The sequence below is a fragment of the Peromyscus maniculatus genome, chromosome 5, assembly GCF_049852395.1.
Source record: "Peromyscus maniculatus bairdii isolate BWxNUB_F1_BW_parent chromosome 5, HU_Pman_BW_mat_3.1, whole genome shotgun sequence".
Taxonomy (NCBI): domain Eukaryota; kingdom Metazoa; phylum Chordata; class Mammalia; order Rodentia; family Cricetidae; genus Peromyscus; species Peromyscus maniculatus.
The window spans coordinates 88,023,238-88,049,596 of record NC_134856.1 but is presented as its reverse complement, the minus strand read 5'-3'; the positions used below and the strand labels follow the sequence as shown (position 1 = coordinate 88,049,596).

Sequence of the window (26,359 nt, the reverse complement as noted above, 5' to 3'; positions counted from 1 at the left end):
GAGACAGGGTTTCTCTGTGTAGCTTTGCGCCTCTCCTGGAACTCACTTGGTAGCCCAGGCTGGCCTCGAACTCACAGAGATCCGCCTGGCTCTGCCTCCCAAGTGCTGGGACTAAAGGCGTGCACCACCACCGCCCGGCTGAGAATAGGTTGATTTTTAAAAATCTGATCCCATGGTGATAGTCAGAAACAGAGATATGGAGAGGCAGATGAGATAAACAGATATTTAAGGTTGGGGATAACATTCTTCTCTTCAGAAGGCCAAACAATAAACTCAGGAATCATAAGGATAGAAAATGACATGTGTAATCCAGATTTATCTGGGTATATCTGTCCTGTATTCTCCATTTTGAGAAAGAATCATATTGACAGTGGTAGTTCAGAAAGAGCATGATGCTGCTCATCTTATTTTTCTCTCTACTGCTCTAGAGATCAGAAAATCCAAAATAGAAGCTTGAAGGTAAAAACATCCAGAGCATGGAGTTGTTTGGACAAAACAGACCACTGGCAGATAGCTTTGTCTTTAGAGTGAACTTCAGATATCTGAAAAACAAGCCCAGGGACAAAGGAAGAGCAAGTCAAAGTCAAGCGATGAATAATCGCTTGGGGAAATCTCATTTTCACTTCTGAGCTGCCCAGAGAGTGCAGTGAAGTTCTCATTAGCAGCTCAGTTCTGCCCAGATTGTTCTGCATTCCATACAGATATGATGTCAGCAGACCTTCTGCAAACACTACAACCAACCAGCATACCTGCTGCTTGCCAGAGTTTGGTGTTTCTTCTTTTCCAGCAAGAAACTCAACTCAAGGATCCCATGGGCTCAGTGAGCCATCCACCTGACCTGCAGAGTGTGAAACGAGTGTGGGAAGGTGACTGGAAAAATAAAATTCAAATAGGCAAAAAAAAAAAAAGCAGACTTTAAATTTCTCCCATCGTTGTCATACATACCGTGTGTGTGTGTGTGTGTGTGTGTGTGTGTGTGTGTGTGTGTGTGTGTGTAGCAATGATTAAGGAAAAAGAGGCCATGAATTTGACAGAGAACAAGGGGGTACATAGGAAGTGATGAGTGAAAAGGAAGGATAAAAATAATGTAATTCAAAAAATTAAAAAATGTTTCCATTGTCCATGGTACTATTATATAACCGTGTGTGTGTGTGTGTGTGTGTGTGTGTGTGTGTGTGTGTGTGTGTGTGTGTTATGTACATGGCTGTGAGAATATGAGAATATATGGGTGTGTACAAGTACACATGGAGACCAACGGTTGTCAGGTTTCTTCTTTCAGCACTCTCATCCTTGTTTATTGAAACAGCATCTCTCACTGGACCTGGCCCCCACTGCCCGAGCTACACTAGCTGGTCATCAAGCGGGAGGGAGCCCACTGTTTCCATTTCCCCAAGGCTGGGATTAAAGGCACACTGCCATTCCTAGCTTTTCATATGAGTTTTCAAGTCCCCATACTTCTGGAGCAAACACTTTGCCAGCTGAGCCGTCTCTCCAGACCCCTAAAGGGAGTATTTCATTAAAAATTGTCTCTTATGTGCATGTAAGTATGTACATATGATGGGTGTATATATATGCATGCATGTATGTGTGATGAGTGTGTATGTAACATGCATATTGATGAGTGTGTATGTGTGCATAAATATGTTATATGGGATGAGTGTGTATGTGTGCATGTAAGTATGCATATGTGATGGGTATGTATGTGTGCTTGTTAGTGTGTCTTCTTTAATAGGCAAATGGGAGATGCTACATTGTGACTAATTCTGAACATTAGGATGCTAACAGTTCCTGAGCATAGAAACAGAAGCTGCTAGAATTTGGAAAGGTGGATGACAGACCTCTAGACAAGATGAGACGGTCCTTGGCTCTCAGTTCTTTATCTTCTTTTTCTCCAGAGACCAAAAGCTAAAGGACCCTTTTGTTGCTTGAGTTTTCCGCCTTGCCCACAGTCAGGACAAATCTTTGTCACCCGCCAGTCCCACAGCCGCTCAGACCCAACCAAGTAAACACAGAGACTTATATTGCTTACAAACTGTATGGCCGTGGCAGGCTTCTTGTTAACTGTTTTTTTATCTTAAATTAATCCATTTCCATAAATCTATACCTTGCCACGTGGCTGGTGGCTTCCCGGTGACTTCACATGCTGCTGGTCATGGCGGCGGCTGCAGCGTCTCTTGCCTTCCTGTTCTTTTATATCTCCTCTCTGTTAGTCCCGCCTATACATCCTGCCTAGCCACGACCGATCAGGTTTTATTTATTGATCAATCAGAACAACTTGACATACAGACCATGCCCCAGCACAGCCAAGTGCAGACCATCTCAAACACCTGCACTCAGGCCTATGGTCCTAATCATCCTCTATATGGACCTGCTGGGTAACGCCACAAAGAACCCAAGAAGGGCTCCCACAGGACATACAGAACATCCCACAGCACCCTTTGTCATTTCTTCTTCCATCTAACAGAACTCTGGTCCTATCACTGCATGAAAATGGTGAAACAGAGAGTGAGGGCGATTATTTTGGTAAGGCCTTTGGCTTCATCCTGCCATTTTAGAATCCATCACCAAATTCAGGCTCCTTTTAGGACATGGAAAGTTACTATGTATGAAAAACAGGTGTGAAGCACTGTGCTAATAAATTCTAAGTACTTTTGATCTGGCTACTTGGGGTAGTCCAAAGGCCAGCAATGTGGGCATCATTGGGGCACTTGTCAGAATCACTAGATGCACTGAACCAGAATCCACATGTGATGAGAAGCTCAACTGTGGTGAGCAGAAGCAAGGGAGAGTGGCTTATTACAGGAACACTTCGGAAGACTAATTTGAGAAATCATAGACTTGAATGGGAAATGAGTCCCTTAAGAGGATTAAATGATCATTTTTAAGGGAGGCCATACAACCTCAGAAAGAAAACTATATGAGAGAGACGTTTTCTCTCAGATGAGGAATGTAGCCAATAATATGTGTATAGAAATGTAAACAAATGTGCATGGAGCGCCATATAACACTAAAGAGAACAAGAAAAGCAAAATATAAGGGGATGAGGAAGGGCTGAATGCAGGTAATGGACATGGATGGTGAAAGAGGATATAAAGCTAATTGTTTTTATTGTTTTATTCAGTCACGGATTTTTGTGTGTGTGATGGTGGTTAAGTGCATAAAATATAATCCAAATTGAAAGTCTAAAATTTAATATGAAATCCCACCGCTTCCATTCTGAATGCCTACTCTAACTGTATAGAAGTTTGTTGAGTTGTATAGGCTTAGGGTCTGGTTAATTTTGGTGTGAGACATTTTTATTTATTTGAAATTTTCAACAATAAAATTTATAAATTTTTTTAAATATAATAAAAATATTTTTGAATGTGGTGAGTTTAGCAAAAGGTGATGGAAATTTTCTTGGTCCCAATGGCATCTTGGCTTTGGAAAGGATGTCTGTGGAATCATGGTATATACCTGGAAGTGGAAGAATGAAAACCACTGGTTAGTAGTTCATATTAGATGACTAGGAACAGCCTATTGGATTTTGGAACAACACAACACCAGAAATCCATGCTTCTAGGAACATGAGCAAGATAGATGGGGAGCTTGCAGACATCTGGGTTACATGTATTTGTAGTCATAGCACAGGTACTATTTTATAGTATGCCTTTTATTTTTCTTCTCATTGAATTTTTTAACATTCAAAAGGGCATGCAGGGGCTGGAGAGATAGCCCAGCATGTCAGAGCACTGACTGCTCTTCCAAAGGACCCAGGTTTGGTTTCCAGCACCCAGCATCCACATGGCTGCTCACAACCATCTATAACTCTAGTCTCAGGAGATCTGATGTCCTCTTCTGGCCTCCGTGGGCACTGCATCCATATGGTGCACAGACGTACATGCAGGCAAACCTGGATAAACAGAAAAATAAAATGGAAAAAGAGGTATGTAATGCTGGAGCTAGGAGATGGCTCATTTGGCAGAAGCATATGTACCTTAGATCAGATCTCCAAAGCCCACAGAGGAAAACTGGACACAGTGGGAAACACCCGTGATCACAACCCTATGGCAGCAGAGACAGGAAACCTAAGACTTGGAAGCCAACCAGTCTAGCTGAATCAGTGAGCTCCAGGTTTGGTGAGAGATCTTGTCTCAAAAGTAAATGTGGGAGTGATTAAAGAAAACACCAGGCATCAACATCTGTCCCCTCCACAAAAACTCATGCACTCATATACACATGTACACTTGCAAACACACTAATTCCCCCTTGAATTTTACAATGGAAGTTAATTTTGCATGGTTTTCTGCTATCAAGAGCAAACTGTTAGTGGTATTAATGTTTTCTTACCTAGCCCCAGATCCTCATAAAATAAAATACACCCCTACACTCTTCCTGGATTGTTAGAGATAAAATATAATCACAATGCCATCTGACTCCCCACACTTGTCTTTCTGGATAAATATCTAATAATCTCTCATCTCTACCTTATTTCAATAGTATTATCTTCAATTATAGGCTCCATGGCTAAAACAATCACTCACTCTCAAAGCAGGGCTAAGTTCTTCCCTCATGGTCATAAGCCAAGTCACTGCTGCTACAAAACACAAAGCCACAGACATGGCTGTGTCCAGGGCCTGAGATCTAACACATCTATGTGTGGTCCTGTCTAAGTCATTTAACACACCTGGCCTTCAGTTTCCTCTTTTGAAAAAAAAAATGAATTATATTTTGGGGACAAATGTTCGATGATTCTAGAGAAGTTTATTCAAAGTTCAGAAACATTTCAAATCCCTAGAGAATATCTGTTCGGGTATATGATGTGATTACTGTAAACAGGTAATTTTGTTAGTTTTACCCCAGCCCACATATCACACAGACATTCAAATGAACTGCCTTCTTTCCCACTTGGTGATGGATACCTAGAGGGTCTCAAATAAACTCACACTTACATACACACACACACACACACACACACACACACACACACACACAGGCATACACCTACATACACACACAGAGACATACACCTACATGCACACACAGAGACATAGAGAGAGACACATACCCACATGCATACACACATGCACACAAATATACACAGAGACATACATGCACATGTACACATAGATATGCATACAAATACACATACACAACCACCCCAAGCACATTTCCCCTGCATTGCTCCAATCTTCTTTCAGCCATGGTATTTTCAAAATTGTGGCTGGAGGAGAGGTTATTTGGGTTCGGCTTGGGCTTATTTCATTCAATTTAATTTAGTAATCAAAGCTGTGTTCCAAACACAATTTTGTGCAGAATTCTATTATACAAAACAGAAAAGCTGGAATCCTATTGACTGTGTGGAAAGCAGACTGAAACTCTTGAGTCCACACCAAACTGCATCCCAACCCGTCCTCTCTTAGGAACATTTCACAGAAGCCCCAAGCTTCAATCTCACCCCGACTGTTGTCCATTTCCAGTAAGAGGAAATGGAGAGGAAGTAAATCTAATTGGTTCAAAACTAACAATTCTGTTCCTTGGTGATTCTTTTTTATTAAAACAATTTCTATGTAAAGTGGACCATAAACACAGAAGCCTGAGACAGGAGGATTGTAGTTCCAAAACCTGCCTGGAGTGCAGTGTGAGCTCCAGACCAGCCTAAGTAACTTAGTGAGACTCTGTCCCAAAATAGAAAAACAATGGATTAAGACTGCACTTCACTGATACAGTGCTTGCTTAGCATACTTGAAACCTAGCTTCCATCCCAGCACTTTAAGAGTAGTGTGTGTGTGTGTGTGTGTGTGTGTGTGTGTGTGTGTGTGTGTGTGTTGCCTATGTGTGTGTTGTGCCCTACATGTGGATGTCAGAGAACAGCTCATGGGAACTGGTTATGTCCTTCCTCCATGTGAGTCCGGGGAACCAATTTCAATCATCAGCTTTGGCAGTGGGTTCCTTTATTCACTATAATTCATCTTCCCACCACCAAAAATAATGTTTAAAAATACTTCTATCAACTGGGATCGCAGTTTTTTAAAAGTCTAATTCTGTCTTTTGCAAACAAAAATATTCTTAACTTTTTTATTTTGGATGACCATGGCATATTCCAGTCCTCCATTACCTTTGTCACACCAAGTCAATCTCAAGTTTATTGATATCAAACAGCTTGCCTGCTCAGGCACACATCATATTCTGAATAAAAGGTACCTAACTAGCATGCTGAAACCAAAAATTTTGCATTTTTTTCATTATCCTGTTTTACTCTAAGTGAAAGCACCAAAGTTTGATGCACTTGTGTTAGAAAAACTTAACAAAGGAAAGTACTGTGTCTATTGAGGACACAGTAGAAAACGAATATTCAATTGCCAGTCTTGATCTTTGCAGGAAATCCTAATGTTCCTTCATTCACTGCAGAAGTAGGTTTGTGACCTCAATTTAGGATTCCCATGGTTGGGGAGAACATCTTCCTAAGGCCTTCTCCATTAGTAGTACCACTGAATTATTTATATTTTTTAAAGTTTTTATTTATTTATTGTGTATATGTGTTGTGCCTGCTTTTTGTATCTTCATCATGTGTGTGCAGTCTCCATGGTAACCAGAAGAGGGAGCCCAATCTCTGGGAACTGGAGTAACAAGCGGTTGTGAGCAGCATGACGTGGGTTCTGGGGACCAAATTCTGGCCCCTGTGAAGAGCAACCAATGCTCTTAACTACTGAGTCATCTCTCCAGCCACTAATTTAAATTTTTTTAGAAAGTAAGGTTTAGAGTGTTTCAGGAAAAAAAAAAATTCTGCTTCCATTATGAAACTAGTCTCCATATCGTCCCCACCCCAGTGAGCAAATGATCAATACACCTTTGTATGAATGACAATTCATTTTCTTTATCACAGTTGTGAAATAAGGGAATTAATTACCCTGTAGCCATATGGTATTCCTGCTTGAGAGATGGCTTACCGAGCAAAGGTCTGTTCCTTTGCATTCTTGTAAAATGTAGAGAGACAATCTTTTGATGTTATTAAAGTAGCTGTGTCATTTGCCTCATGATAGCACATACCTATTTATTTTAGGAGCAGTATTCACTATGTGGCCCTGGATGGCCCCAAACTTGCAATCTTTCTATAGTAGCCTCCAGAGTGCTGAGATTACAGCATGTACCACCACCACACCACACTTGACAAGTTTTGTGATTATCATCTCCCATCTGATGGGTCAGCCTGGTCTATTGTCAGTTACTCAAGAGATAGATGGGACACTCTGATAACCCAACATTTTCTTAGCTTCTGGCTTTTAAATCCTCAAGAATTAAGGGGGCCAGGGGTTAGAACAAAGGTTTAATAAAGTCATTACGTGTTTTTTAAAACACCAGAGGCTTCCCTTAAACAACCAACTAAAAACAACCCTTGGGTGAAAGGTGGGTGGAAAGAAGAAGCTTCATGGAGGGAGCAGGGATGAGACAGAAAAGTTAAAAGGAGCAGGCAAGAAAAGATGCGCCTATCCCAGAAAAAGGCCACCAGTGTTCCAGCCTCATCTCAAGCCCCAACACTGCCCCTCAGAAACACACATCTGTCGCTGGTCTCCTGCTTCCTGAGTTTTGGAAAAAGCATATCTGTGGAGCTGTGGGGGCAGCTCAATTGTAGACCACTTGGCTAGCATGTGTAAGGACCTGGGCTCTATTTCCAGCCCTCAAATGAATAAATCACACCCTTAAAAACACTTTAACTTTTATCAGCTTGGGGGTGTGTGTGCATGTGGGTGAGGTGCATGCATCTTAGAGATGTGGGAGCCTGAGGAAACATCGTCTTTGCTCAGTTGCATGCACATTTTTTAAACAAGGGGACAGGTGGGTAGTTCTATTCAACTCAAGACAATCGAACACATCTCTCCAAAGAAGTGGCCACATAGGCAAGAACAGGCTGTTGTCCCACCTTATGCCTGGGTGTCCCAAGAAAAAGTGCCAGCCAAGAGTTTTCTTCTTTCTTGACAGCATTTCTCAGTGGCCTTCAACTGGCTGAGTAGGGTAGCTAGGAAAACAGCCATACAATCCACCTTTCTCTGCCTCCCCGGCATTTGGGATTACAGTCACTCTACCTTACCTCAGTTTTGGTGGTCGTTTGATTGCATGGGTTCTGAAGATTGACCTCAGGTCCTAATTGCTTGCAAGGCAAGCACTTTACCAAGTGGGCTCCCTCCCCAGTCCCTGGACTTACCAATTTTAAGCTTGATCTTTAACATGAAGATTTCTGAGCATACCCCAGATTACTTGACATTCATTTTGATTTTTAAAATAAACTCACAGAATGTACACTTCTAGAGAAAATATTAAATGAACTTTTCCAAATTCTTAATGAAATCATTTCAGAAAACTTGTGCTCTACTGCCAAGAGTGTCTGAAAAATGCCCACATCTTTAATTTGAAGAAATGTAAATGAGAACAAAAGAAACTTATGCTCTCCATGTTCAAAGCCAGCAAGGATATGAAGAGTGGAGTTCTCTTGTACACTGGAACTCTATTTGCTTTAGTTGATGGGCTTTTTAATTTCAGTTGCCAAAAGAGAAGGAGGAAATGGACCCCTCCCAGGTGAGATCCTGTGCTAGGTCCTAACACGTATCTTCTTCAGCTCTCACAAGAACAGAGCCCCCTGGGTGCAGTGCTCCTCACTTTTGCTGCTGAAGAGAATTCAAGACAGAGAATCCAGGTAGCTGGCAAAAGACCATCCACATTAAACTACCACCAGGCTTGTTGAAACAGTCAGCCTGTCTGATTTGATAGCAGAGCATCTATGTCAGTTTTATGACCACCCTAAATATACTATTTATCTAGAAAAGCAACTGTCCAAAAGAAATTATAGGTAACAATGCAATTTTAAGTGGCCAAATTTTGGCAAGTAAAAATGAAACCATGGATGATAGATTACATAGATAGGTAGGTAGGTAGATAGATAGATAGATAGATAGATAGATAGATAGATAGATAGATAGATAGATAGATAGATAGATAGATGGAAAAAGAGGGAGGTAGAGAGACTTCAAAATCCAAAATGTGTTTATTGGGATGGTTTCCCAAGTCTTCTGAAATCATGGTGCTGTATGTACCACTTTCCCCTGAGGAATATCCTCCTGTTTTCCTTCCTGTTGATTACTAGAGGACCATGGAAGAGTTAACACATGAGACTACAGTTTGTGCACAGCTGAAGATGTGATGATTTCACAGCATCCAGGGTACTTTATATCCATGGAGAAGGAACTGGGGCTCCGCACCATATGCTTCTTGTGTTTCCTTGTCTTTTTAGGAGAGAGATGAGTGAGATCCTTTTCAACAGACATGTTCTCATGGGAAAGCCTTCACCATCAGAAAAGGTTTTGTTTTGTTTTATTTCTGTTTTTTTGAGACAGAGTCTCACATTGTAGCCCAAGATGACCTGGAATACACTATATCATGCATGAGGTGCTGAACTTGATACTCAGCATTAAAAAAAAAATCAGTCAAAACAAACTTGAAGAAAAAAAAGTATTCAAGTGAGTTTTGGTGCGGTGCACACTTCTAGTTTCAGTACTCTGGGGATAGAGATCCAAGGACTGAATGTTCAAGGGAAGACTAAGCTATAATAGTGAGGCTCTGCCCCAAAGAAGAGTGGGTAATCTGAGAAGAGAAAGAGAAAGGGAAGTGGAGGATGTTACCAAAGATGAAGAAAATTTTATAATGGCAAAAATGTCAGTTGATAAGGAGAGGTAATCAGTAAGGGCCATGTGCTCATAACAGAGCCTCAAAATTCTGTGGGACAAAAATTAGCCATAGGCAAATAACAAAGGGGTAGAGAGCCTTTCTTGGGCTTCTTCTTAATTACCTTCCACTCAACATAATTTTTATGATAAAATATTATGTCTTGGTCTGGGAAGAGGCAGAAATGGAAGTTTCACCATCCTGGCTCCAAGGTAAAATCTGTTTATCAGTGAAACTTTCTTACAGTTCCCTAATGTCTTGTTCCTTTTTCTCTACTGACAAGCTCAGATTCTAATAGTTCCATTGTTCATGTAAGCACTTTGAGCACACTGGAAAATGAACTTTATAAATATAAACCGTTTCTACTCATATGTGAGGGTGGGTAGCTTTTTCTTCTCACCCTGGCCCTCCGCATATTCTCAACAGAGTATTTACACTCTTAAACAGCATTCTAAATGTTGCTGGTGAACTCATAAAAGTTCCTAACAGCTCACAGAGGCCAGAGAGATATGCAAACTCAGCAAGAAGCTCGCTAAGGTTCCAGCAGAGGGTGGGCAAGAAAATCACTGCTTCCTCACTTCTAAGTGACACCTGGGGAGTTTTACTCACTAATCATCCTTGTGTTGTTCAGGTCTATTCTTCTAGCTGTAAAGCAAATGATTACTTAATGAGGTTTTCATCTGTAACAGAAGTGTATACCTAGACTATACCTGCCATGCTACCCAGGTGAGGTGGTTTAAAAGAAAATGGCCCTCAAAGGGAGTGGCACTATTAGGAGGTGTGGCCTTGCTGGAGGAAGTATGTCACTGTGGGGGCAGGCTTTGAGATCCCTTTTGCTCCAGCTTCTTTCAGTGTGGCTGTCAGTCGACTTCCTGTTGCCTCTGAGTCAAGATGTAGGACTCTCAGCTCCATCACCACATCTGCCTACACACCACCTTGCTCCCCACCATGATGATAATAGATTGAACCTCTGAAACTGTAAGCAAGTCCCTCAATTAAATGTTTTTCTTTGTGAGTGTTGCTGTGGTCATGGTGTCTCTTCACAGCAATACAAACCCAAATTAAGACACCAAGTCTATGTGCCATTAGATACAGAACTCTGTTAGTGGTGGATTCGAAAGCCAACTCCCACCTGTTGACAGAAACTGATGTGCTTGCTCTCTATAGCAAGGGAACCTGGGTTTCAGAGACAGTCACAGACACAAAGATGCCTGAGTCCCCATGGAGGTCTGGACTCAAGAGAACCCTGGGTTTCTGAGACAGTCACAGACACAAAGATGCCTGAGTCCCCATGGAGGTCTGGACTCAAAGGAAGAGGGTTTCTGGGAGGTCCAGAGGAAGCAGGGCAGAGTCGTAAGAAAAGAAGCTGAGGTATAGTGTCTTTCCTCCAGTGCTATTTTGGTTACACAAATATGGAGGGTGGTATTGTCATCACTGAGAAGAGGCCAAAATGCTGTGGAATGCCCTACAGGGCTCCATAAAGACCACCACATCAAGGGATTGTGTGACCCAAATGTCAGTCCAACCAAGGTTGAGAAACCCTGCTCTGCATGTGCCCATGTTTTCGATCTTCATAAATCTTCCTCCCTGCCATACCAGAACTCCTAAAAGAAGAGAAATGAGTCAAGTCCAAGTTTCTAACTGCCTACTCTCCATCAACAGGAGTCCCATGACTGCCTAATATCCCAAATGGGGAAAAAAAACTTCTCTTAGACTAGTCTATACTAATTAATTAATTAATTAATGATAGAACTAGTGGATTTGAATCAAACACAAATCTAGTTGCATTTTACCTCTAACCTCCTGAGAATCGCAGCCCAGATATCTCTGGGGTAAGGACTTGAAAAGGGGGTCCAATTTCATACCTCTCTGAAACTTGTGGTGCTGGTGGGTAGGACCCAGGGCCTGCTCTATAACCAAACTGCATGGCAGCCCTCAATTTCATATCTCTATAAAGTGGGTTAGAATGTTAGAAGAGACCAGAAGCCTTGGAATCCTTCTCTACTTTTCCCTCTAGATATTTGTGGACACTGAAGAGTCTAGATCCTCTAAGATCACCTAGCTCTTCACTTAGAGCAGTGGTTCTCAAACCCCTTTCACAGGGGCCACCTAAGAACATCAGAAAACACAGATAGCAAAATTACAGTTACTAAATAGCAACAACAAAAAAAAACACAACTTTATGGTTGGGGGTCACCACAGCATGAAGAACTGTATTAAAGGTCTGCAGCAATAGGAAGGTTGAGAACCACTGACCTAGAAGAATTTCAATCAAGGAACAGTCATCTGGGTCTTGGTCTCTGGTTTTGCCTGACAGACCATGGAGACCCAACCAGCCACATGGCTCCTTAAAAATCTACTCAACACAATAAGGTCTAAGGCGGATTAGAAACAGCATTGTGCCTAGTGTGAGGCTAGTTCACATCCTGACCCTGTGGTGTAGAGTCTATGTGGCAGCAGCAAGCTATTTCTCATGGCCTCTGTTTCCTCATCTATGAACTAAGGGTCACCTGTCTGAACCCCACCCCCTTCACATCTCCTAGGACGTATCAAGTGATGTTTACTCTATAAACATGTCTCCAAAGCACTTCTCAGTGTGGACCAGCTCCTAGCATCCTCTGCCTGGCTCCTTCCCAACTGACTCCCTCCCTTAGCTCAGTCCACACCAGAGCACTGCCCTCCTGTGTGCACACTTCTGTTTTCCTCTCACTGAGCACAGGGGACTCTCAAGGGGGCAGGCCTGCTACTTTCTAAACTATGGCATTTGCTGCCTGATAATCGGGTTCTGTTTCTTTCTCTCTCTCTCTCTCTCTCTCTCTCTCTCTCTCTCTCTCTCTCTCTCTCTCTCTCTCTCTCTCTCCTCTCTCTATCAGGTGCTTTTCTAGTCTAGCCTCATTCTCCAGAGTCTGAAAAATACCTGGAACCCAGTAGGTGTCCAGTAAATACTGGGTGTATAAACTAGTAAAATTTAAGTGATTTCCTATTAAGATGCTCTGGACACCGGATATTTGACCAACACAAACAATGATAATGAGCTGGGTGAGTAACCAGCTAACACTGTTGTCAGAACTCACAAAAAGACAGGGCAACAGATGAACTCCAAACCACCTTCTCTGCTTGCAAAGCAGTTTCTGGCCCCAGATTTCCAATGGGAGGGTTAGCAGGAGGGAGAGGTAGGAGAAGCTGGAGTCAGCCGGAATTAATATCAGTAATGAAACTCTGTCCAAAGACACCGCTCCTCCGCTTACCTGTGGTCTGGGTTCCGTTGCTGTTTGTCTTTTGTTTTTTAATTAATGAAGCAAGTTGCAACGACAGGAGGGGAAGAAGGTGACCAGAGGAGGGAGAGGCAGGAGGGCTTCCAGTCTCCCGAGTACCTGTCATCTCTGTGACGTGGACAGCTGGCTCTAGTTGTATTTTAAATGAAATCTCACCCCAATGTAGACACCACGTCTGGGATTACGATCCACCCTGTGATCTGTCACTTTTATATACATAAGCACAGGGGAGTGGAGCGGTTTCCATAGAGAGGAAATATCACAGCCCACTTACGAACAACACCAAAGACGACAGAGCTGCGACCCCGAGCAGACAGAAGTTCAGAGGACCTGCCTGGAGCAGCCCTGCTGACCCTGGAGCTGTGCCCTCGCCCTGAGCATTTCCACTCCAGAGAAAGTCCACTTACAGGTAAGGCTGTTCTTAGGGACTGACTTATAAAGTGTAAATGTATTTTCTCTCAACAAGGGCTGGGTGCTAGACAGCTGAGAGAGAGTGGCTACCAGCCCTTGGTAGGGGCTCGTGGGAAGAGAGTGCTGACCTCCATGGCCAGACTTGTTTTAAATCAGCAGAAATTGGTGCCAAAGACACCAAGGAGAAGTTATTCAGGGGACAAAATGACCTTTCCTTTGTTAGTATACACAGACCTGCTTTGAAGAGGTGGCAGGTCCAGTACAGTTTGTCCAGATCTCTCTCTCTCTCTCTCTCTCTCTCTCTCTCTCTCTCTCTCTCTCTCTCTCTCTCTCTCTCTCTCTCTCACACACACACACACACACACACACACACACACACACACACACCTCTTGTTTCTGAATGCAGTCCATCTATGAACACAAAAAGCAGTCTTTGGTGATAGCTTACAACTAGATGGGATATCAAAGCCCAGAAATTAGAGTCCCGTATTCCACGCTGCATCAGAGCAGCAAAGATGCATGGATCTGTTGTCCACTTGTTCAAGCTTCTTGCCTGTGGCATCTTTTTCCCTTTCCTGATATCCCGGGGTGGGGGACAGTTACTACAACATCCCCGACAGCTTAAGAGACTAGCCCAATGCAACATGAAAGGTGAAGAATTCTCCCAGCCCAGAATCCTTTCCATCTTGCAAAGCTGGGAATACCAAGGGTGGGGGAGTGGTTAGAGATTGGGGTACAATAGCTGAATGACTACCACTTGTGGGAGCGAGGGAGCAAGGAAGAATATAGAGGAATGTTTCAGGTCTACCTTTTTGTTCAAGTTTCCTGAGAACTCTGTTTGCTTTATCCTTTTCTAAACACAGCTATGTAAAGTGTGTAGGGGGGAGCCTCTTCTAGGAATGGAATAATTAAGATACACCCATGACTGGTCTATAACATGACAATTGTATCCTCCATCTTTGAGAGGAGAGAAGAGCCTCACTTTTCGTATTCAGGGGAGGAGTTGCTTGGGTCTAGATCTAGGTTGGACAGTGTTCCATACAAACTATTCCAAAAGTAAAATATTTCAAAAAGTTTCATCCTCTAATACTTGAAATGTTGAGTGTTCCCTAAGTTCTGCAGTGTGGATTCCCAAAAAGTTTTCAGCTGGCTCGTTTCTTCGTTGAGTTTCTATCTGTTTGCGGACACTGGGCCCCAGAGGTCTCTGTCTTTATTGCTACACTTGGGAAGCTGTGGAATCCATGGTGTCTCTGTCCTGTGCTTTCTTCTGGGTCTGGCCAGGTCCTTCACTGCTTCGTATTTACACTTGATTGGGTTACAGTTGTCTAGAATGATTGTACCTCTTTAAAGGCCCCATAGGAAAGTACTGCTGAAATAACCCCAAAGAGTTTCAAATGTCTGAAGATAAAAAACAAGTGTACAGATTTACTCCCTAATCTAACTAACTGGGGCTTGATGTTTCCAGAAGAAAGAACAGGGGCGACTTGAAACTTCATGTCGCTTCAGTTAAGGTAAATGGTCCTGAAGAAGTTAACAGGAGAAATTTGTTCAAGAATAACACATTCTCTAGGGAGCATGGGGCACCTTTTTTGTGGTTTGGCTTTATTTGGTTAGTTATCTGTTTATTTCAGCTTTTCAAAGCAGAGTCACACACAGTCTTGGGTTACCTGCTACTCCCTATGCTGCCAAGTATGACCTTGAACCCTGATCATCCTGTCTCTACCTCCAGTACTGAGATTATAGGCATATGCCATTATACCTGATAAAGAGCATTTTCCCTTTGATTCTCTAAGCCTCAGAAAAATATAAAGAATCATTACAAGAAAAGCCCTGAAGAGTAATGTGACTGTCTCCCAACTCCTGCCCATTACTTTGATGGTAAAAATACCCAGAATGGTAAAGAACCCTTATATTTTAGATAATAGAGGGCTAGAGTCGGACCTTCTCTATAATGCACAACGCTCTGGATAACTGTCTTTGTAACAATGTTTCATCAGTGTCAAGGCTGACATGTCTTTATCACCCAAAACACCCACAGTCTCATACACACACACACACACACACACACACACACACACACACACACACACGGACTCAGGGTGTGCCAAAGATGTCCCAGACAGGGTATTTGCTCACAGACACATCTTATGTACCATTCAGTCATCTTTGGCTTCCTCTCCATGATTTTCCTCTCTGATGGAAACGAAGGGTTTAAAGAACAAGAAAATAACGTATTTTTAAAAAATTGTTCTTTCTCTTTTCTCTCTCTCTCTCTCTCTCTCTCTCTCTCTCTCTCTCTCTCTCACACACACACACACACACACACACACACACACACACACACACAAGGATGTAAGTAGATTAAAAAGAGGTCTCACCTCTCAGCCCAGGGTCAATTACTCATGTAATTGAGATGAGCAGGACACAAACAAATCCATAGCAGGAGCTCCATGAAGGCCAGGACATAGCCAGAAAAAAATTTAAAGTTTTTCCTGGGAAAACTATAGACAGTAATTTTGGCAGAACTTTTTTTTTCATGTAAATACACATGCATGGTTTGAAAATAAGAACAACAACAACAAAACCCCTGTGCCTCATCAAGTATTTTTTTCTCAGTAATACATAATAGCATATGTCTGCACAGAGAAAATACATCCAAAAAGACAATTAAAAACCTCTTTCTACCTTAGGAAAAATTAATTTCATTAAGTGTGTGAATGCTAATCTGCATGTCAGTTTATATAACAAATATTTATTGAGGATATGATTTAATATAAGGCTCTGTTGACCCTATCAGCAGCTACCAAGGAACCCCAGGGGCAAAGAATCTCTGCATCACAAAAAAGATGACATCACTGAAGAACTAGAAATGCCAAAGAAATACAGAGTTCAAAGTTGCCCAGTTCAAAGGTACTGGTTTGTAAATTCAGGGGCTAGTTCACACTGAAGGAGCAGCCAGTATCAGTAGAGTCAGTCCCAAGATGGACTTGAACACAAAATACATTGAGTTTTCAGCAATATTTGTGATTCTTGTATAAAAATCTAAGCTGGCCCCTGCCACTATGCTGAAGCATTTTTAGGGAGAACAGGTGGAGCCTCACAATGTAGCAAGAACTTGGACTGTGTCAAGATTTTGTGTGCCTTCGTATCCCCTCATAAGCATAACTCACTCAAGAGTCTAACAGGTGAAAATGGGGTTCTTGGCCCTTAGACAAGAGTGCATTTGCAATCTCTGGGAGGAAGCAGTAAACAAAGCCACAGAAGAGATGGAAGTTTCTCTACAACTTTCCCACCAGCATTAACACTTTCTGAACTGTTGTCTGTTTGCTTTGCTTTTTACATTCTTTCAGGGTTAAGAAGTCACTTAAAATTACTCCCAAGTTTTAAGATGTCTTCAAGGCATCAGACAACGAACATTCACTAACTACGCAGAACTAGCTGGATCCTCAGTACATAGTAAAGCCAAAGATCTGGCCATTGAGCAGTGTGTCTTTGTTCACAGAGAACAATGATACAGCTCTGTAAAATATTCCCCAGGAACTCCAACAAGCTTCTTGTTGTTGTTTGAATCAAGCTCTTAATAGCTAATCTAGGCTAGCCTCAAACTTACAAGCATCCTGCTTCAGTCACTTGTGTGCTGTACAAGTGTGTGCCACCACCACACCCAGCTCTAGAAATTCTAACCATCACAAAGAGAAGTTGAACAGAATAGAACAGAGATGGGCCCACGGCATCAGCATCACCTGCAGGTGCAAGCTCTCAGTCTCAGCATCAGGGCTATATACTGAGCTCCTGACGAGCCTGAACTAAAGAGTAAGACTGATTTTTACAGCCTAAGGAAGTTTGGGGTAGCCTTGGGTGCATTCCTACTCATCAACTGAGAAAGGACACAGCCAAGGTCATATTGGCATTAAGGTGATTTAGAGCTCAGGCCTTTGATTACATGCCCCCTGCCACTGTACACCATAACAACTGCAGCTAAAGCCACTGTACGCTATAACTTCAACTAACGAAACAACTTTCCTCACTGCTGAGTGCTCAGCAGAATCCCGGTGTTTATTCACTTACAGAATATTCCTTGCATTTTCAAATACTGGCATTAGAAAATAATTACCCAAGTTTCATAGCTAGCCCAAAGTAAAGTTCAGGAGCACACCCAGATGCGAGCACTTGAAACCTGCTCGGTAAGTGCCTGCATACACTCCAGGAACAGTATGTTCTGATGACAGGTTGAGAACACACATGCTGGGTACCAGCATGTCAAGGTCTGCAGAACAGCAGCCATGGTTACTCTGTGAGGGGTTTAGATAAACCCTGGCCACTGACAAGCCCCAGCCATTTCCACTTGGGTTTTTTGTGAAGTTAATTAAGTCCATGTCTTTATTTCTGGGTGGGAGAGAATGTGCATTCACAGACCAGGCAAAAGGGGCTAGGGTGGAAATGGGATCGGCTCTTGTACACAGGAGGCAACTTCTGCCCACTCTCCGATTGGTCTAGAGAACAGGCACAGATGACTAGTTCTGAAGACCAAGAAGGCGGCCACACACTTACTTAGTACATTTGTTATTCACTTTGGGGGCCAGTGGCAAAGCTGAATCAAACAAGATAGAGACACCAGACTGGCAAATCCTCAGCTTGTAGAGACCATCAGAACTAACAGAGGGTGAACTGTTCTGCATTGCACAGCCGTGAGCAACTTAGAGCATGAAAGGTTTGTTTGGGCTCACAGTCTGAGATGTTTCAGCCCATCATGACAGGGCAGCATAGAGAAGCTTCCATCATGATGGAGCAAATGCAGACAGCAAGACAGGAAATAACCAGGCATGATATGCTTCCTAGGAACACCCCTGTCCCCCAGTGACCTACTTTCTCCTCCTTCTGAGTTTCCAAAACTTCTCAAAAAAAGCAGCTCAATCAGGAGACCAAGCATTCAGATCCACAAGCCTCCAGGATACTGTACACATCTAGACGATCAGAAGGCTGTGCTAAAACACAGGTGGTCGGGCTCTTTATTATGATTCCCTGGTTCTAGGGAAGGACCTGAGAATCGATTGCAATTTGTAACAAATGTCCAGGTGATGTTGCTGGTCTTGGGGTCAACTTAGAGAAACCTCCCAGAAGAACATTGGAAATGATCTATTGGACCTTGCTCCATGTCCTTCTCAGACCTAAGTCCCTCTCATGCCTGTTTCCACATCCTTCTTTTCTACTGCAGGGAGCAATGCTGGTGCCCACGTACTTCCCGCTGCTGCTCCTGCTGCTTCTGGGGGCCCCGGGGACCAGCCTCTCCCACAAGTTCTACAACGCTGGACCAGTCTTCAGCTGCCTCAACACAGCCCTGTCTGAGGTCAAGAAGAACAAGCTGGAGGAGGTGCCCTTGCTGAGCAAGAAGAGCTTCGACCACCTGCCCCCGCAAGACCCTTTGAGAGAAGAAGAGGAAGGAGGAAAGCCTGGCAAGACCAAAAGAACTTTCTCGGGCGCTGCAGGTGGGAGTGGAGCTGGAAGCAGCCGGTACAGATACCAGTCTCAAGCACAGCACAAAGGGAAACTGTACCAGGACAAGGCCAAAAGCGACCGGGGCACCAAGTTCACTCTGTCCCTTGATGTTCCCACTAACATCATGAACATCCTCTTCAACATCGACAAGGCCAAGCACTTGCGAGCCAAGGCAGCGGCCAACGCGCAGCTGATGGCACAGATTGGGAAGAAGTAAAGCAGAGACCTGGTGGGAGGGCCGCTCGCTGAGACAAGAGCCCCAGAATAGAGAGTGGGGGAAACTGAGGGCGTGCCCTTGAGTCTCAAAGGACTGCTGTGCCTCTCTGATCCCCTCTCGCTTCCATCCTGGTTTTCCCTTCTCCTCTGTACATACACATTTAAGTGCAGGATTGTCCAGCCTGTGCAGATGATGGAGGTTAGCGTCTCTCCTGTATCCTGTGTCTGCTTTCTGGTTCCCTGCAGTAACAGGCTAATTTCACCCAGTGCCTCTCCTCTCCAAGCTCCTCCCTGTTGTCCACATGTGGAAGGAGAGACTGTTGAGGCTCCCTCCCTGTTCCACCCGTACCTCGGCAGAGACAAGGAGAGGCACAGCTCACCCTCTTGCCACCAAATACCTCCCCTTATATCCCCATCTGGATTAAAACCAGTGGCTTCTTGAACTTCTGTTGTCTCTGCTTTTCTTCTTTCAAACTGATCATAGAACAGGAACTGCTAATGAGGGATGTTGCTGAGGGGGTCAGTTCCCCATCCCTCCTGGGGCGGCGCTGCTAAAGAGGAAAGGAAAGCTTAAGAATCGGTCAGCTGTTGTGGTTCCTTCTTAAACCGTCTTTGTAAGCTGGTCCCCAAAAAAAAAGCAGCATAATTTGGGATTTGTTTCAGAGTGGGCATCAGGCTGTGGACGAGCAGGAGGCTGTACCATTCCAAATTCCTCCATAGCACACTAGAGCACAGAGCCACTAATTTCTTAATTTCTTGTTGAGTTTTATGTGTATGTGTGTGGGTATGCATGCACATGTGTAAGCATGTTAGCATTGTGGGGCCACCTGTATATTGGTAGAAATACCTACATGTGAGAGTAAAGGCTGATTAATGTAGCTGTCTTCCTGGATAACTCCCCACCTTATATACTGAGGCAGAATCTCTCATTTGAACCCAGAGCTCACTGACTCAGATAACTAGTATAGTTATCCAGCTTGCTCTGGGGATCCTGTCTCTACTTTGCAGAATCTGGCATTATAAGGAGGCCACCATGCCCACCCAGCATTTTTATAGAGATACCGGGGATCTAAACTCCTGTCTTTAAGCTTCCATAGAGTCTTAGTTACTTCCTATTGCTGTGGTAAGACACTATGGCCATGGCAATTTATAAAAGAACATGTTTACTTAGTGCTTATAGTTTCAAAGGGTTAGAGGTCATAGTGGGGAGCAGGCCAGCAGGCAAGCAGGCATGGGACTAGAGCAGTAGCAGATAACACCCATCTTGAGACAGGAAAAGGAGGCAGAGAGAGAATGGAAAAATATGTTTTGAAACCTGAAAGCTTGCCCCCAGTGACACACTTTTCCCAATAAGGCCACACCTCCTGATCCTTCCCAATCAGTTCCACTAACTGGGGACCAAGTATTCAAACATATGAGCATATGAGTCATTCTAATTCTAACCACCACACATGGCAAGTACTTTACCCATCTCCCTGACCCCTTCACTGAACTCTCACTGAACCCAGATACCTGCCCAGTACTGTGCAGGGCAATGTGGCAGGTACTAATGTTTCTGTGATGTAAGGCAAGACTTCTGCTGTCTGAAAACCAGCTAACTGAATAAAAAGAAGCAAATTTGGAAAGAAGTCAATGTTATCACAATGCTACAAATGATGAACTTGAGAGTGAGAGCAGTTGTGTAAAATTACATACATATTCATAGATTTATATGACAAATTCAAGATGAGAATATTTAATATGAACAAAATTCTCCTAAAACTAGACCACATTAAAAACTCTGTGGCCTCCTCACAGCAAAACTCAATGGCCAGATTCTCAGAAAAGAGACCATTGTCCTATTGACTTCCACACAGGGACAAGTCATTAATAAATAAAATTAAACTTCTGAGTGACAACACAACACAACACACACACACACACACACACACACACACACACACACACACACACACACAAAACATGAACATCAGCGCACTACCAGAGGTAAAGTCAAAATAAAAATGAAGCTGGGGTTGTAGTTCAATGGTTGGTATGTACAAGGCCCTTGATTAAATGTCCAATACATGCACAGAGAGAAAGGCAAAGACAGAGACAGATCAGTCCGGTGGACCCAGGGCTGCAGGATCTCCATGACACAGGGCAGCAATGGAATGTACAGGAGGAGTCTCAGTGAGGGCCCAGCATTGATGGTGCAGCAGAGACCAATGATTCCTTTCAATAAACATCTACAGGTAAAAATATACGGATAAAGGGGTTTACTGTGTGACTCACTGTGTCACACTGGACCTTCCATGATGAGATTTTCTCCTTCTTTCTTTTTTTCTTTTTCTTTTTCTCTTTTTCTCTTAAATTTTATTTTGTTTTATTTTGGGTTAGGGCGGGAGATGAGTGGGATTGGGAGGGATAATGTGAAAGACACAAAGAATAAAAAAAAAGTAAAAATAAATAAAAGCTTAGAAATGTGGCTGAACAGTTTAGGCATGGCCCACTGGGCAGTTTCTTGGAGGCCTCAGCACTCAAATGATTTTTATCAAATTTTTAGGCTCTCAAGGTTTCTCACTCTAATTGTTGAGCTGAACTATGATTCCTACTTCCCCTATTGGCATTTTGAATCCTCGATCCCTAGCTCCTCAGTCAGTACAAATGTAATTACTTAAGTTGAGGTCATACCGGAGTAGCATAAGCCCTAATTCAATATGACCAGTGTCCTATGAGAGGAGGAATTTTGGCCATAGAGGCACACAAGTAGAAAATACTATTTGAAGACTGAAGTGATGTCACAAGCCAAGACATTACCACAAACTAGTAGGGTGGCCTGGAAGAGAACCCTCCCGAGAACATAGAGAGGGAGTTTGGGCTGCTGGCTCTTTGACTCTGATGTTTAGCTTTCAGAGCTAATACTTACAATACTGATTGAGAGTTCATGAACAAATGGATGTGAGTCTGCCACTTCACAGAGGGGAGACCTTGGCTATCTTTCTAACTTCTCTGATCTTTAATCTCTGTCTTCAAAACTGAACATATACATATACCTTGGAATATACTTGTAAGAATTAAGTGAGATATTATCACAGTTTCAGGAATACTAGTGACCAAGGAACTTATAAGATTTACTCATAAACATGTAATATTCAGAAAAGTATTCATTTCCCTGTTCTTGGAGTATTGATCTAAGAGATAGGATGATTAAAATTTAAAAATATTTAAAGTTAAAATTTTCCAGCAATGCCAGGCGGCGGCGGCACACAACTTTAATCCCAGCACTCAGGAGGCAGAGCCAGGCGGATCTCTGTGAGTTTGAGGCCAGCCTGGTCTACGGAGCGAGCTCCAGGACAGGCACCAAAACTACACAGAGAAACCCTGTCTTGAAAAAACCAAAACCAAAACCAACCCCACCCCCCAAAAAAATTTCCAGTAATGCTTGCAAGAGAATGATTGTTAAATCAAAGGGTGTAAAACTTTGTAATTTCACCAAATACTGCCGAATTGTCTCTCTCTGACTTGCAGGGACAGGGAGAGTGGATGCTAGCACCACCAATGCAGTGTATTGAGAAAGTTACAGACACTTGCTAATATGACAGATGAGAAATTATATGTGGTAGTTATAGTAGTACAGCTGTTATGAAGCTGAACACCTTTTCATAGAGTTCAAGCTCATTTGTATTTGCATATGTATGTGCGTTTATGTGATCTGTCATGCCCTTGCTTGATTTTCTCTTGGATTAGTTCCTAATGAGTTTATTTTTTTAAGTAGCTCTTTATATATTTGATCAGAAAGCTGTGTGCCTTTTACATGAGTGGCAAACATTTTCCAATTTTTTATTACTCTATCTGCAAGTCTCTCCGTCTCTCTCTCTGTCTTCCTGTCCCTGTCTTTTTTTTTTTTTTTTTTTTTTTTTTGTCCTTTGATTATTCTGAGATTCAGTTTACTAATTTGTACAGATAAGGCATGGGAGGTAGAGCTGGCCATATCCACAGACCACCATTACTTTTATCATGACAAATTTCACTTTTGTGCTGGGTAAGTGTAGAGGACAGGCATCAGTCATTGTTTTAACATGCGTATGTCCTCTGGTCCTCCTGCTTTCTCCTGAGTCAGAAGAACAGATGCACAGGTGAGGATGAGCCTCGCTGGCTGCAAGAACATAGCAATCCAACTCAATGATAAGTTGCTGTGACTAAAGAGCTTTTAACTACTCTAGCAGCCCTGGTAATCAGTAAGTGGCAAAGGGAACTTTGAGTGCACAAAAAGTAAACACTATTCTTGGAACTTCCATGAGCTCTTGGCAGATAATAATTTGCCATTTTCCTAAGACACAATTTTTTTAATTATTCTCCAAGACAGATGTGCATGAAGAACTCAGTTATCTGGTGATAACTGAACAAATTCCCCAGTGTCTGTGTCCTCTCACAGACTGTGTCATCTCTAGTGATGGCCATGCACCCTCTTAGGATGAATGGTTTGAAGGGGGTCACTTAAGTTTTCTTTGATCAAGCAGAAGGAAATTACTAACCAATGTAGAAATCCACAAATTTTTAGGCATCCCCTCTATGAGCAGATTTTTGGTTGATGATGTTTTAGGGAAATATTAGAGGACCATGTCTGGTTCAAAATCCTGCATCTGTGGCATGAATATGTAAGACAGGGTTAAGAGGAAGCACCTAGTTGGATAAAAGTCATTCATGATGCTGTATACCACACTTTTAATTACATTTTATTCATTGTGTGCATGCCCATGCACACACAAGCATGCTATTCCACAGCACATATGTGGACATCAGAGACCAACTTCCAAGAGTCACTCTGTTCTTCCACTATGTAATTCTCATGGAACAAACTCAGGTCATTGGGCTTGGCAGTGAGTACCTTAACCAGCTGAGCCATCTCTCTGGCGTGCTAACAGACTAAATCCCATTGACTACTTTCACTGCAGTCTGCTCCCCATGGGAACAAGGATTACAATGTTGATTCTCAGTGCTGTGTCCCCAGGAGCTGTGCTCAGGATACTCGGATGGCATATAGGTGACTATGTCTCAAAGTTCTTGTGATAAAGAAGCTGTACATTTTTTAAAACACAGTGTTGACAACATTCAAGAGCAGCTGTCTTAGAAGAAGTACATTAAGCCCTTTAATTCCTACTTTAATTATGAACATTTCATAAGTAACTTAAAGCTTAGAAGGTTAAGCAATGATTTTTCTAGTTTAAGAACATCTTTGAACAGTAAAGGGTACCCACCATATTTACAGTTTAAATCTTTAGATTTAAAGGGAATTACTAAGCGTTTGTGGAAAAGTTTGTCATACTACTACAGTCCTTAAAAGGAAATGGCATATATTAAATTTATAGCCAATCTCAAATATTTAACACCATTTATTGAAGTATAAAAATGGCACCAAAAATGTATGTGGATCCTGTTTAAAAGCAGGTGTGTGAGCTTGCCTCACTTAAATGCTGGACATGTGTAGCAGCTGCCTGTACTCAGAAAACAAATCCCAGCAACTGGAAAATAAAGGTGGGATCGCAGAGCAAGCTGAATACTACACTAGCTGAATCAGCAAGCTGCGTTCATCTAAGAGACCTTGCCTCAGAAATAATGGAGAGGGTGATTAAAGAAGGCATACACAGCATCTGTCCTCTGTATGCTTGTGCACACATGGGAACATCACTTGAACACACACATGCTTTTCCACATATGAATGCACATATGCATATAAGCACACACACCACACACATACACATGAGAAAAGGCAAACCAGACTTACAAATAGTGGGAGCCACAAAGTTTATTTAAAAACTTAAGAAACAATGTTCACTTGAATATTATTATGTTGTTAAATTTTAAAACAAAGCAAAATCTACAAATGTTCTTTCTTGAGGGGAGAAAAGGGTAGAGGGAGGGGGAAGTCAGAGAGAGAGAATATGCACTTCACTAGTGCCCTCTAGTGGCTGAAGAAAAAGCTAACAGGTACATTTGTAACAAAACTGTAAAGCACTGTATAGTGTATACAAAGGGAAGAATCATCACCTATTAATTAATACCATATTTTAATATGGAGATAAATTCCATAGCATACCTCAGCTATTCCTAAGTTCTGGACCGGAGTGAATGGAGGCTCTAGATTGCTCTGGTTATTCAAAGAGGACACAAGACCATAAAATTCCAAGGTTTCAGGGAACAAATAACCTTTGAATTATATTCTAAAGTAAGAGTTACATCACTGGCCATAGAACAAGTATATGCTAGAAAATAGGGAGAGACTATGTTGGTTGGAATTTATGAGACCACTGTGACAGATAGGAGTGGAAATGTAGTTGGTATGAGTTGGGAAAGACTACCCACCATGTACAGAAGTTTATACCTTATGTCTAAAAAATGGTGAGTCATTAAATCCTGGGGCAAGGGAGCAAAATTATGAAAGCTGTGCTTAGAATGCTCAGTCATGGAGCAGTGGGAGGGGGTTAGGAAGACAGGACAAAAGTCAGGAAAGCTGGGGGGGGATTTAATGACTCAAAAAGGAAGAGGTAAATTCTGAAAAAATTACAGAAGCAGAATCAACAGTAGCTGGTGCTGTGGATATCGTTCTATATAAATAAAACACTGATGGCCAGTGACCAGGCAGGAAGTTGGTGGCCAGGCAGGAAGTAGGTGGGACAAGGAGAGAGGAGAATTCTGGGAAGCAGAAGGCTGAGGGGAGAGACACTGCAGCCACCGCCAGGAGAAGCAGCATGTAAAGACGCCTGTAAGCCACCAGCCACGTGGCAAGGCATAGATTTATAGAAATGGGTTAATTTAAGATATAAGAACAGTTAGCAAGAAGCCTGCCACGGCCATACAGTTTGTAAGCAATATAAGTCTCTGTGTTTACTTGGTTGGGTCTGAGCGGCTGTGGGACTGGCGGGTGACAAAGATTTGTCCTGACTGTGGGCAAGGCAGGAAAACTCTAGCTACAAGCTGGTTCTATATAGAATATAAGACATCAGGGGAGGCAGTAAAAATTAACAGTGTCATTTAGAATCTGCACAAACAGACAGAGACCACTAAAGGAAAAACACATTTCAGGAAAATAGTATATTTTTAGGAAGAAAGTGTTTAAGTGTACACAAAGCATCTTGGAAAATGTGTCTAGAAAGTGGAAAGTTCAGTGTAAGACTTAACAGAGAAATAAAACTTAGAGATAAGAGAGTGAACAGTCCCATTTCAGATTATGTGTCTGTGGGATAAATAACAAGAGAGAGAGCGAGAGCGAGAGCGAGAGCGAG

At 42.5% G+C, this 26,359-nt stretch overlaps 1 protein-coding gene across 1 annotated transcript; it reads left to right on the top strand.

The window, feature by feature from the left end:
• Positions 1-12,951: 12,951 nt before the first annotated feature.
• On the top strand, positions 12,952-19,519 carry Ucn3 (urocortin 3). Its single transcript, XM_006990202.4, has 2 exons — positions 12,952-13,380; positions 18,598-19,519. Exon 2 carries the CDS (start codon positions 18,604-18,606, stop codon positions 19,093-19,095), a length of 492 nt encoding a protein of 163 aa, XP_006990264.1. The 5' UTR covers positions 12,952-13,380; positions 18,598-18,603; the 3' UTR covers positions 19,096-19,519.
• Positions 19,520-26,359: the final 6,840 nt, after the last annotated feature.